This window comes from Labrus bergylta, chromosome 15 (assembly GCF_963930695.1).
Source record: "Labrus bergylta chromosome 15, fLabBer1.1, whole genome shotgun sequence".
In the NCBI taxonomy this organism is placed as follows: Eukaryota; Metazoa; Chordata; class Actinopteri; order Labriformes; family Labridae; genus Labrus; species Labrus bergylta.
In genome coordinates, this window is record NC_089209.1 from 3650878 (window position 1) to 3663708 (window position 12831).

General features: G+C 44.1%; 2 protein-coding genes across 5 annotated transcripts in view; both read right to left on the bottom strand.

The window, feature by feature from the left end:
• Positions 1-26: 26 nt before the first annotated feature.
• On the bottom strand, positions 27-10047 carry angel2 (angel homolog 2 (Drosophila)). 4 transcript variants are annotated; one of them, XM_065963860.1, is made up of 11 exons: positions 9910-10047; positions 9680-9823; positions 8770-9060; positions 5948-6762; positions 5613-5836; positions 5447-5516; positions 3954-4387; positions 3747-3873; positions 3030-3102; positions 2387-2517; positions 27-2058 (listed from the first exon to the last, which is right to left on the bottom strand). In XM_065963860.1, exons 3-11 carry the CDS (start codon positions 8817-8819, stop codon positions 1895-1897), a joined length of 2088 nt encoding a protein of 695 aa, XP_065819932.1. In that variant the 5' UTR covers positions 8820-9060; positions 9680-9823; positions 9910-10047; the 3' UTR covers positions 27-1894. The 4 variants fall into 4 exon arrangements, with proteins under 4 accessions (XP_065819932.1, XP_065819933.1, XP_020483284.2 ...); XM_065963861.1 differs by lacking the exon at positions 9910-10047 and having other exon boundaries at positions 3030-3099; positions 9680-9898; XM_020627628.3 differs by lacking the exon at positions 9910-10047 and having other exon boundaries at positions 9680-9898.
• Positions 10048-12020: 1973 nt separating this feature from the next.
• The window catches only part of galnt14 (UDP-N-acetyl-alpha-D-galactosamine:polypeptide N-acetylgalactosaminyltransferase 14 (GalNAc-T14)), a 190050-nt gene continuing 189239 nt past the window's right edge, over positions 12021-12831 (bottom strand). The window contains exon 14 of the mRNA XM_065964098.1: positions 12021-12831. This exon is cut by the window's right edge and continues 1250 nt beyond it. The gene's annotated coding sequence lies outside the window, so the exon portion shown is untranslated.

Here is a 12831-nt window from a genome sequence, read left to right on the forward strand (position 1 = left end):
TCTTTGACAACATTAAAGCAGCCGGCTGGTTTAAAAACACAATCCTTTATTTACAAACTGACAGTGATAGAAAAATATTTCTCATCCTGATGTTCTTCTCTTTGAGTACACAAAGTTCATTCTTCTTCAAATCTTTATCATCTCAAACATGTTTGTTTGTTTTTCCCTCATCAGTAAAACTTTAACTCCAGGTGATCATGTTCAGACTTTAAACAAAGATTTTAAATGTTTCCCTTTAATGATTAAAAACCTGCAAGAAAACCGATCATGCAAAACTGAGTTCTCAATAGAATCTTTTTTTTGTGTTGACAAAATGTGCACCTCTTATCTGTTGGCTGTACATCACAAAGAGGTGTTTCTTTAACTAAATCATTTAATCCTACTGTCTTTTAACAGTCAAAGACATAAATGTGTGCTGTTGAAAATGTAAATCAAGTTTTTTTTTCTGCAGCCTGCAGTAAACCATTTTGACACCTGCCCTGCAGTGTAGGGTTTAAAACAATTAAAAAGAACTTTACAGAAACAGTCAGTCTTCATGCTGATGGTCTCATCTGCTTTTTTAGCTCATATCGAGACTTCAAAATTAAATTACAGTCTGTTTCAGTACCAGATAAAAACTGCTCACAGGAGCTTTAAAACAGAAGACAGATGATCTCAGCTGCTGAGAAGCGCTTTTTTAACACGTCTTTGTTCTGTCTCATGTTTTTTGTACCGTCCGAGGTCCCAACTGCTTTCTTTTCTCATGAAATAAATCTGATTGGTTGAAATACGTCTAAAAAGAGCGTCTCTGTTTGTTGTGAAGGAGTTGGTGGTTCGTCCTGAGGCCAGACCAGCTGAGGACCGCTGTTTTAAAGGATAAATACGATTGTTACGTACAGTCTGTTTATAAAATCTGTTTATGCATTTATCAAAGGAGCTGCAAATGTTAAACAGAGTAAGGCCCCGGGTCCACCTAGGATCTTTTCAGAAAGGCGCTGTCGACGTCACCGGCGCTCTTTTCCAAATGTATTATATTCCTCATGATTGCTGCCTACAGATCGCGTCTTGCACCCACATCGTCTTTGCTCCGAGTCTAATCTGGTGAAAAATCTCAAATAAATATATATTTAAAAAAAGTAACGGAGCAGTTTGTCACACAGCGACCGTTTGTCAACAGACTGTTGTCATGGAGACAGGACGGACGTGCAGCGCTTTTCGTGTCAGCGCTTCATGCAAACACTCCCGAGCACACAGCCAACGCTTTTCTGACCGGAAAAAAAACTCCAGGTGGACACGAGGCCTAAAACAATCCTTGTGCTTTCTTTTCATAACCTGAAACTGATCAATCATTTGTCACAATCAGATACAGAACTGAAATATCCTCGAGCACTTTTAGATTCATCTTCAACTTCATGTCAAACGGTTAACTTTGTGATTGAAATGAGATCCACCTGTGCTGAAGATGGTGCAGAAACTGAACAGAGGAACGTCAAAATAATAACAAATATTTGAAGAAGACGTCATAAGCTGTCAAATGTTTGGATGAAAACTTTCAGAAATTAATGAAATCGGACGAGCTGCAGTACAGCGTTAACTTTTTATGTCTCCATATCTCAGTACCTGAGCGACACTGTGGGCCTTCCTGTGGATTCAACACGTTTGATATTGAGTTTAGGGGATATCAGAGTGTTTGAGTGGGTAAGGTTTGTTTCTACTCAAAGTGACCTGCAGGAAACAAACTCACAACCCAAAGCTCTGTGAACGTTCTTCTGTTTTCCAGCCGTCTTTCTTTGAGTCATGTTCGTCTTCTTTAAACTTCCTTGTTGTGTTTTACTGGCGTCTCTGTCCCTCGAGGTATCACCACACGAGAACTTCACCCGTTTACTGTCCAGCGACTTCCCCCCCCCCTCGAGGGTCATCGCCGTAAGCGGAAGCGGGTGAGAAGCGGGAGGTGATCGGACGAGTGATGGCGATTCGGGAGGCCGTCGACTTCCTCCAGCTCTGACTGGCCAACCAATGACAGCCTGCCGAGGAGTTGGAGGCCCCACCCACCAGGAAGTGACGGAGGAGTGACGAATTCTTTCAGAGAGGAGAAAACAGGAAGTGGAGTGGATAGATGAACAGTGACAAAAGAGAGAGGGGGGGGGAAGAAGGGGGAGGAGTTAAAAAAGTGAGACGAGAAAGAAGAACAAAAAAGATTATTTCTTTTTCTCAAAACTTTCTTGTTTACATGAATATTGGTGCTAATGCACAGAGTGTGTGTGTGTGTGTGTGTGTGTGTGTGTGTGTGTGTGTGTGTGTGTGTGTGTGTGTGTGTGTGTGTGTGTGTGTGTGTGTGTGTGTGTGTGTGTGTGTGTGTGTGTGTGTGTGTGTGTGTGTGTGTGTGTGTGTGTGTGTGTGTGTGTACCTGGAGTGAACAGAATGTAGTCCACGGTCATGGCGGTGCGGGAGTGACAGGTGGTGATCTCAGGTCTCCCATCAGGCATCAGGCGGTGCTGGTAGGACGACTGCAGCTTCAGGCCGTGCTCGATCCTCGCTCTGAAGAAACACACACACACACACACGCACGCACACACACATACACAGACACGCACACACACACACACACACAGGGGTAAAGTGTGTGTTGGTTATTTTTGATGCTTAAAGCATAAACAGATCGTCCCTGAAGTAAAGCGGTTGGAGAGACTGGTAATAAACATTTTCTTGATAAGAGGATTTTTTTTTTTGTCAACATTTCCGCTCAGCTTGACTTAAAACACATTCTTGAAAAAGAAGCCGTGATAAGGCGACCGCAGGAACTTTATCATAACTCTAGGAACTGTTGGAGCTCTCCCCCTTTGTCTATTAATTCCACACCGCAGGACCTGGGAACTATTTTAGCTCCTAGGTTTAGAGGAACCTTTTTGGCTCCTGTTTCAGAGCGGGTACTCTCCCATCAAAAGTCCCCTTGGTGTTTAGTTCTCCATAGTGGATAGTTCCTCTACCAAATGTCCTGTTAGATGAAATAATGGAGGGGAGTAGATAGAAAAGAGAGAGAGAGAGGTTACCTGTTGTAAGCAGCAGCAGCAGCTGTGTTGGCGAGGTCTTCTACAGTCAGAGTCGAGATCGCTCCTTCTACTGCTGAAAGACAAACAGACCACTTTTAAAGACGAGGTGCAGCACAGAGCGGAACCACAACAAACTGGAGACACCTGATCAAAGTTAGAAACTAATGTCAGCAGCAATAAAAGGATTGATATGACAGATTCAGGCCAGATGTTCTCCCTTCATTTAAAATCATTCAACAACAAAGTAACTTAAAGGTAAAAAAATCCACTTCACCATGTTCCTCTAACTCTAACATGTGTCTCTAGTCCGTCTACAAACCCCCCAATGATGAGAAAAGTCCATCCTCTCCGTCTTCTGCCTGCTCCACTTTTCAGAAAATGTGTGCTCAAACAGGCCGTTTGGAGATTTTCCCTTCATGACATCACAAAGGGCAGTAGCCCCTCCCCCAGGTGGGTGACACTCCCACAGCTAGGTGTTTGTTCTGCCCTCTGAGTCTGCCTTCTCACCGTAAACAATAGGACATGGAGCGAGAAAGCCCTTCCAGAGAGGGGGCGTGGTCAAACACAGCTCATTTACATATTTAAAGGTACAGACACAGAAACAGCCCGTTCTGAGCAGGGCTGAAATAGAGGGCATAAACCCCTCTATTTCAGCCCTGACCTTCACTAAAGTTTTGTATCATAATCAAACTAATCCTTGCAGTAAACTGAGTTCACCTGTCGGGCTGCTGGAGTCCGCAGAGGGTTTGTTGTACTGACACTGATGGTCGATCCCCAAACAGTTAGACCAGATGGGTGAGGGGAGGAGTCTCTGACCTCTGGGGTTGCTCTCCTGACCGGACACCTGTCACACAAAAAACAGGAAATGTTCACTTTCACAAACTGAAGAAACGGTCGTTACAAACATTGATTTGTAAATCTCACCATGCCGATCTGCATCCCTCTGTAGTCCAGGCAGCCGGTGGTCAGGAAGCTGTACAGCGGACTCCAGGGGGTGGAGTTAAAGTCCCCGCACAGCACCACCGGACTGGTCGACCCGTCCGAGCGGCGGGACAAGCGTCTGATCTCGGCCAGCAGGATGGCCAGCTGAGCCAGTTTGATGTCCCCGCGGCGAGGGTTGTAGAGCAGGTGAGTGTTGGCGACGCAGATGAAGGCGGAGGGATCCGGCTGAGCCGCGGTGGCGTCGTTGGGCCGCAGCAGCAGAACCAATCCCACATTGTCCCGGTCCAGGAGGGCGTCGCCGGGTCGCAAGTACTCGACGGGATTGGAGGAGAGGAGCGAGAGGCGGGAGGATTTGAAGATGACAGCGCAGCCGTCTGGTTTACTTCCTGTTCGCTTCTTGTACTCACACTGGTACCCTGTGACACAAACGCCAACAAACAGACAGAAGAAAAACTTTAAGAGATGGAGCATAAACAGACAAACACATCCATTCATGGGGAATCCCAATAATTTCATTATTATTATTATTATTATTATTATTATACGCCTTGAAGGTACAAAACATTTTTGAGAATTAATTCAATCACTTAAATCACAGCCTCAAAATGAGACGTTATGACTTCAACATATTCTTCAGTTTGTCCTCTAAATATGTTTGTTTGTAACGGCATATAAACATCGCACAAAGAGTAAGAATATTTGTGTTTGGTAGATTCATTCTTTGTTGTAAAAATGCTTCTTGGCAGTAAATCTTATCCCGTTGGAAAGCCGGTTTATTTCCCTTTTAAATGGTGTAAAGAACATTAATTTGTGGGATGAGCAGCAGAGCCGAGTATGTGGGTTGCGCCCTCTCTTTGTTCTGTTGTTTTTTGTGTCATCCGAGGTCAAAACTGCTTTCATTTTTCATGAAATAAATCTGATTGGTTGAAATAAGTCTAAACAGAGCATCTCTGTTTGTTGTGAAGGAGTTGGTGGTTCGTCCTGAGGCCAGACCAGCTGAGGACCGCTGTTATAAAGATTCTTATATACAGCCTGTTTATAAAATCTGTTTAACGTTTGCAGCTACTTTGATAAAAGTAAGAAGATTTGTGTTTGGTAGATTTTTTCTTTGTTGTAAAAATGCTTTTTGGCAATAAATCTTATCCCGTTGGAAAGCCGGTTTATTTCCCTTTCAAATGGTGTAAGGAACATGCATTTGTGGGATGAGCAGCAGAGCCGAGTATGTGGGTTGCGCCCATGAAAAACTTGCAAAATCTTCTCTACCAATTCCAAACATTCTGCTGTTGCTATTGACTCTTGTTTTGAGCTTCTGATACCCCAGGTGAGCACCCTGAAGTTTGTATTTGTGAAGCCGATTTAAACGACCACAGACAGAAAATATAAACAATAACACCCAAAGGCTAACCTAGGGACACAAGTTGGTAAAGACCATAAGCTGTAAACTCTCTGTGCAGCACATCAGTGTCACGTCTTACCTAGGGCTTGTAGAGCAGGTTTGATCTGGTTCTCATAGTGGTCTTCCTGGACCTCCTGAAGACACAGAATCTGGAACAAAACATCAAATATTCGAATAACTAATTACACTGAACTGAATTAAATAACACAGTGATAATAAAGCGCCTCGTGTTCCCGTCCACTCACATCAGCGTCGTACTGCTGGATCTCAGCCAGCAGGTTGGGCAGTCGGTGTTTCCACGGCAGCACGCCAGGGTGACAGTGTCGGTACAGGTAGGCGTTATCCTGCAGCAGCTCCTGAGACAGGATGTTATAGGACATCACAGAGAAGTCAAACGCTGTGCTGCACCCTGGTGGCAAGGGGTAGGAAGTGCAGGCCGAGGGCGAGGGCTCCCAGTGTCTCTCAAGAGCTGAGGAGAGAGAGAGAGAGAGAGAGAGAGACAGAGAGAGAGATGACCCACAGAAACTTCAGATTAAAATAAAAGTCAGCTGAGTGAAATGTAAATAAAGGGAGAACTTACACTTCCTTGATGTAACGTCTTCCTGTTGGGGGACAGGCGGGCAGGATCCAGGTGGAGGAGGCTCTCTGTTTGCTCCCTCTCCCCGCCATCCGTCCTTCACCTGTCCTTCACTCGTCCTCTCACGTCCTCCCTCTTCACTCCTCTCTTTGAACCAGGGGTTTGGTTTTCTGTGCTCAGGTTTGGACTTTGGACGTTCCTGCTGTGAGTCTTTATGTCCTCCATGCTGATGTGGGCTCCTCCAATGAGGTGAGGTTTCACCTTTTTTCTGTCTGTCTTGACTTTTACTTTTAGTCCTTTCTTCTTCTCTGTCTCTGCAGTTGTCTTGACTGACCGCCCCGTTCCTCCCTCTGTCTCGGCTTCCATCTCTGATGTTGCGGTTCTGACGAGGGCGACCGTCTGTGCTTGAATCCGGCTGATGGTGCTCCCTCTTTGAGCCTCCAGCGGCCCCTCCTCTTTCTTCAAGGCTCCTCTTCTCCTCCACGCTCTTCCTCCGTTTCTGAGGAGGCCCTCTGTCTCGGTCGTGCCGCTCCATCATGAGGCCGGCCGACGCGTGGAACGATCGCCTGCTTCCTCCAAAGTCACTTGAGGAAATGCTCCAAGTGTGAAACGTCCTACCGGAGTAAACCTGATGAGCTGCAGGGTGAGAGGGGGGGAGTCCAGGAGGCCGGGGGGGAAATCTCTGCGCCGACCACCATGGGTGAGGAGCGGGGAGGAAATGAGGGAGGTATGAGGCACCACTGAAGCCGGCCCTGCAGAGAGCAGGACGGCTGTGGGGAAGGAAGGAGGAGCTCAGCTGCCGAAGGAACATGTGGTGGCTGGAGGACGGAAAAAAAAAAGAGAGATTGTAAGGTTGCTGCTTACTTTTTGGGACTCCGTAATTATCAGTGTCACTTTTTGCAATAACAAAATTATTAAAGAGGACATATGATCCCCCTCCTCCACCTTTTCAAACAGTCCCCTGTGGTCTAAATGAAACATCTGTGCTGTGCTTTGTTCAAAATATAACATGAATCAAGCACCAGAGGAGGTTTGTGACCCTGTATAAACCAGCTCTCTCAGAACGCTCCGTTTTGGTGTGTGTGTCTCTTTAAATGCAATAAGCCCCGCCCCCTGAGTTTTCCCCGGTAGACATCACTCCTCTGTAGCAAGAATAAAAATGACAGACATGCGCAAAAGTTTTGTTCTAGTCTGGGGGTGGAGTCCATGGTTGGAGATACCAGGGGAGGGGAGGGGATTTTTTTTTTTACCAGAATCCCACTGTGACATCACAAGGAGAGCACATTTGAAACAGAGCATTTTTCTCTGTGTTGTAAGCAGTGGTGGGCGATATAACGATCTTCGATCGTGAAGGATTTTAACGTGCTGACGATCTGCCAAAGCAGAGAGATCGTAGAACCGGGCTCGTGTGTTTATTCTCTCATGCTGCAGTTTATGATCCGACACAGACGCGTCTCTCCCTCCTTTTTTGCTCTGCAGCGGTGAAAACAAAAACAAAACTTAAAAGTAAAGTCCGCAAAAACAACTCCATCTCGGTTATGTGTAACTGTTCTGATATGTTTCCAAACCGACACGCTGTGACTAACAGTTAACTTCTCTGCATAGTGTGCACAGTTAAGTTTACATCTCGGAGAGCGAAACCGTTTAAGGAGCCGGAGAGACGTTAACAGTCTGCAGAGAGTCAGACAGAGAGGAGCTCAGACAGACAGTGAGGGGAGATATAACCCCGGTGTTTCAAATGTTGCTGTCGGTGTTTTCTGCTCTCTCTCAGTTTTTAAAAGTTACTTATCAAGCTTCTCCACCTGAAGCTCACCTGTTGTGATAACTGAACCTATAGGGATTACACTAAACAACGTTACAAAGCAGCAGGCAGGTGAGAGTGAGTAACCATGGTGACTGTCTGTCTGTCAATCAACAATGTCCCGCCCCCTCTATGAATTAAACTCTTCTGTCAGTAAAACTTACTTTGATCATGTGTCACAGAATGAACACATTCTGTATTATGTTTGATTATATATAAACTAAACTAAAGTTAGTCCAATGATGTCATAAAAACAACAAAGTCTGCAGAGCCTGTATGAAGCTCCAGCTGGAGGAACTCTGCAGGGCTAAAACAGAACAGAAACACAAGAACTTGAAGTCTACATGTCTTTAAATGAACATAAAAAGAGGACACATAACTAAATCATCATTTCAAAGTGGTGAGGAAAACCTTCAAATTGTTCATAAATATTGATCAAATTGAGGGAAAGACATTTCTGTTGCTAAAGATGTTCTGGGTGAGAGACCTCCAGACCGCCTACAAAGATGTTTTTCAAATAGATTAAACTTGTCTGCTCAGTTTTTGTGCATTTAAAAACATCATACAGGGAAATAAGTTTGGTTGAACTGGTCAGTAACTTACAAATTAGTCTAAAGATCAGTATGAAAAAAAATCATGATCGTGATTTTGCCAAAAAAATCGTGATATGATATTTTTCCCATATCGTCCACCTCTAATTGTAAGACTTGTGCAGACCACAAACAAAGGACTGGATGAGTTTATGTCACATGTTGTGGGTCAGCAGACTCTCAGGTTACACAGACACATGTTCAAAAACACTGAAGAAGAGGATTCTTTATAACATGTCTCCTTTAAGTTTTAGTATCGTTACATCTCAAATCATTTGATCCTCACCAGAACTCACTGGAGATGTGACAGAAACACGTGATGTGTTCAAATCCTTCAAATGTGTGTAAGAAAACTCAGAACGATGAAACTACAGCAAAGTAAAAACAGCTAAAAGTTCATTTATTATGATTACATTAATTATTAATTTACTTACTTCTGTCCGGCGCCGGAATAAACATCGTTTAAGTTTCGTCTTGGCTGCATATCGATAAGTTATCATAAAGAAACATTATTGCTGTTTTTTTAGTCGGTTTTTCTAAAATTCCAAAAGAATGCAAAACAAGCAGCAGGGCTCTGCGTCCCTTACGTATGACGTAATCAACAACGTCAACACCAAGCGCGGCGGAAACCTCATGATGCATTCAGGTACTCCCGGGGAAGCTTCGGTTTCCAGTTTTCAACGAGTGGATAGGCGGTCAGTCAGCCTACTGTAGGAAGTTTTATGCTATTAAGTCAAACAGATAATGATAAATGTAAGTAATGTGTATGTGTAAGTGTATATTTCTTTAATTCGATAAAAAATAAAAACATTTTAGATCAAACGAGAGTTTTGTTTAAAAAAATCCGGTAAAAGCAAACTAATTTCAACACACGTATTTATTTATTATACTTCTTCCTGTAACACAATCAAACGACGCTGTTCATATTAGTATATTAATGTATTCTACCGTTTTATAAGCCATTAGTCTATTTGATGCTTAAATTTCCGAGTGCAATTAAACATAGCATCACAGCTCGACTCGCTTCAGTCCATGTCGCTGGAACTTGTAGTCTTTTAGTTCGTTTCTTTACGTCGATTGGTAGGAGGCGAACCAATAAACGGACTACAGGTGCAGGTGCTGCGATTATATCCGTCCGACTGGAAACGTACTCTGCTCTCACGGCAACATTATTACTTGAACGCATCCAGAAATATCAGGATTTCTTACGTAGCGATAAAACGTCAGGCTCATTATTTAACACGATTAAACACAAGTAGGATTTCGTGTTTTTGTTCATTTTAAGAAAACATTTCGAGAAACTGCGGCGAAGAAAAGCCGACATGAAAAGGTCATTGTACTTACGTGAAAACGAGCCTCTTGTAGAAGACAGCGGTCCCGTTTCAAAGGCTTTCAAACGGAAAGATGTCCGCTGTTAACGTTTCTCATCTTCTGTTATCTGATCGTTAAATCCCGACGTGAACCCGAAAAGACCGGAGGAAACATCCGCTGTTAAATAAAAGGATAAGGGCTGTCAGAGAGGAGTCTGCGGACGTCTCCTCAACCTGTGTGTGTGTGTGTGTGTGTGTGCGCACCATGCACCCAGCCTCCCCCACCTTCAGTTTTTATCTCTTAAATTGCATGAAAGCATCAAAATAAAAGATGAGTCAACATTTTTTTTCACCTTCCTCTGATGTAAATATTAATTCATCCCCCACAAATAAAGTCTGAACTCAAAGTGAGCACAGGTTACCTCCAATCAACATCATTTATAATCCCTTTAGCCTCCTCTCACTGGGCAGAATAACACCCTCTTCTCTGATTGGCTGACAGATCAGCCTGTGCACATTTTGTGTTGTGAGAAGAGATTTCCACCACACAGCTCATATAATCAGTTTCACTTACCTCTCTGCTCACTTGGAGTAATTCAAAATGAAGAGGAGAGATCTTTATAGAAACGATAACACTGAATCTGTAGCCTCATAATTAGAGGTAAAAGGTGACAATAGAATCAACTCTTCATGCCACTACCTAAATAATGTACGTGTACTTGTGAGGTGGTATGTGAGGTTGGAGAGTGGAAGTAGGTGTAGTACTCTAAACTCTTAACAAACAATAACTCAGTGATCAAATAATCTGATAAAGATCTGCACTCAAACTCTCACTGACGTTTCAGGGTTGTAAAGGTTGCAAGTAGACCAACATGGTTCCCTGCTGATAGTTTTATCTCTATAGCCGTGTTCAGACTGACCTTATTTACGTCTCTGTAATGTTTTACCTTCAGTCTGAATGTCGCTGAGGCGTAAAGATGAGATATCTTTATTGTCAAGTACAACGACATACTGATAATGTCATGGGGGGACGAAGGGATCCCCATCGACACCGTCTTCAGAGGCGTTACAGAGGCATTACAGAGGCGTTACAGAGGCGTTACAGAGACCGAATCAGCCAGCAGGGGGAGCAGAGCGTTGTGTGTGTGTGTGTGTGCATGTCTAAATGTGTGTGTACGTGGAGCTCCCGCTAAAGAGGGTAAATGTTGACATTATATCCCAAAAGGGTCGCTCGGGAGAAACATCGCCCATCATGAAATTGCTTCTTTTTTTTTAGCCTCGATACATGAGAGAATAAAGCGATTGATTTAACAAAATCTTTAAACATGTCCGCCCGTCTCAGGGTTCAGATCATTTCATTGTTAGTTGTGGACTTGAAGTAGTCATTGGAGATCAGTGGTTCTCAACTCGCCCAGCCTCAGGACCCCCTGCCAAGTCCCCCGGGAAAAATCTTGATGCAAATTTCTGTTTTTTTTTTTCCAGGCACTCATTCGCGACCCGCCTCTGGGTCCCGACCCGCCTCTGGGTCCCGACCCGCCTCTGGGTCCCGACCCGCCTCTGGTTCCCGACCCGCCTCTGGGTCCCGACCCACCAGTTGAGAACCACCGTTGTAGAAGAAGTAACAAAGCTAGAGCGGCTCCATTTGTGGTGAAATGATGAGAGATGGAAATCTACTCGACATGTGACATAAGATGTTCAGTGTATTGATTTCCATTGATGTGTGTGTACGTGTGTGTGTGTGTGTGTGTGTGTCTGTGAGTGTGTGTGTGTCTGTGAGTGTGTGTGTCTGTGAGTGTGTGTGTGTCTGTGTGTGTGTGTGTGTGTGTACGTGTGTGTGTACGTGTGTGTGTGTGTCTGTGAGTGTGTGTGTGTCTGTGTGTGTGTGTGTGTGTGTGTGTCTGTGAGTGTGTGTGTGTCTGTGTGTGTGTGTGTGTGTGTGTGTGTACGTGTGTGTGTGTACGTGTGTGTGTGTGTGTGTCTGTGTGTGTGTGTGTCTGTGTGAGTGTTTTGTGTGTGTGTGTGTGTCTGTGTGAGTGTTTTGTGTGTGTGTGTGTGTTTTGTGTGTGAGTGTGAGTGTGTGTGTGTGTGTGTGAGTGTGAGTGTGAGTGTGAGTGTGAGTGTGAGTGTGAGTGTGTGTGTGTGTGTGTGTGTGTGTGTGTGTGTGTGTGTGTGTGTGTGTGTGTGTGTGTGTGTGTGTGTGTGTGTGAGTGTTTTGTGTGTTTGTGAGTGTTTTGTGTGTGTGTGTGTGTGTGTGTGTGTGTGTGTGTGTGTGTGTGTGTGTGTGTGTGTGTGTGTGTGTGTGTGTGTGTGTGTGTGTAGTATCTATAACATTCTGTGCAGCATAAATATCTTAAAAAACAACATTGAAAAGAGCGAGCCGTTATAAAATCTTTATTCAGGAGTCAAACAGGATATCAAAACGATGCAGTCGATGAACTCAGTGGGAGAAAACAACAACAAATCAAACGAGTTCTATTCTCATGACGTTGTAGGTCTGTGTTTAACTCGAGTTGTGTTTCGACTCTGTTGGAATCTGAAATGAAAAACCAAAGAAGACTGTCACATGACGGCGGGGTCAAAGGTTAGATCTCCACAGCAGCTGCAGTTTGAACCGTCAAGAGCGAACGACCCTGTGTCCGGCTGTGAGGGTCCAAACAGACGACGTCAGAGATGTGAGCTCGTAGAGGTCACTCACTTCAGACTCAAAACATAAATCCAGACAACTTAACAAAACCTCTAAACCTCCACCAGCCTCCAGTGTGAGCTGAGCTGCAGACATACTCTCCTCTGTGTTCCTTACTATGTCTCTGTTTGTTCACCTGAAGCCCTTTTCTGCTTTGTGTCAGTAGCTCAGCCGGATCATTTTGAGCTCCTTCTTTTGGGATTCCCTGCTCGGCATTTTCCTTCTATGTGTCCGAATTTGTTCGATATGTTTTTGCCTGAAGTCGATAAAGTGTGTCGCCCACTTTGCAAACTTTGGACCAGATTTAGATTGAAATCCTTCCAGTCAAAAGGAAGATAAAGATATGATTTTATGGACATTATCAACACAATCCAAAAAAAAAAAAGAACTCCAGACTGACCATGTTGGACTTTTTCATGAAATCAGAAAGCTGGGAAAAGTGGTAAATTATTTTTGAAGAACCAACAACTCAAAATCCCAAAAGACATTCCTCCAAAACGCAG

What these genes read in the sequence shown, in the direction of transcription:
- angel2 (XM_065963860.1), bottom strand. Translation starts at nt 8,819, where the DNA reads ATGCAGCCAAGACGAAACTTAAACGATGTTTATTCCGGCGCCGGACAG. An exon ending in TCCAGCAGTACGACGCTGAT is followed by an intron (nt 5,517 to 5,612) that starts GTGAGTGGACGG and finishes GTTTTGTTCCAG; the next exon opens with ATTCTGTGTCTTCAGGAGGT. An exon ending in GCTGCTGCTGCTTACAACAG is followed by an intron (nt 2,518 to 3,029) that starts GTAACCTCTCTC and finishes GTGTTTCTTCAG; the next exon opens with AGCGAGGATCGAGCACGGCC.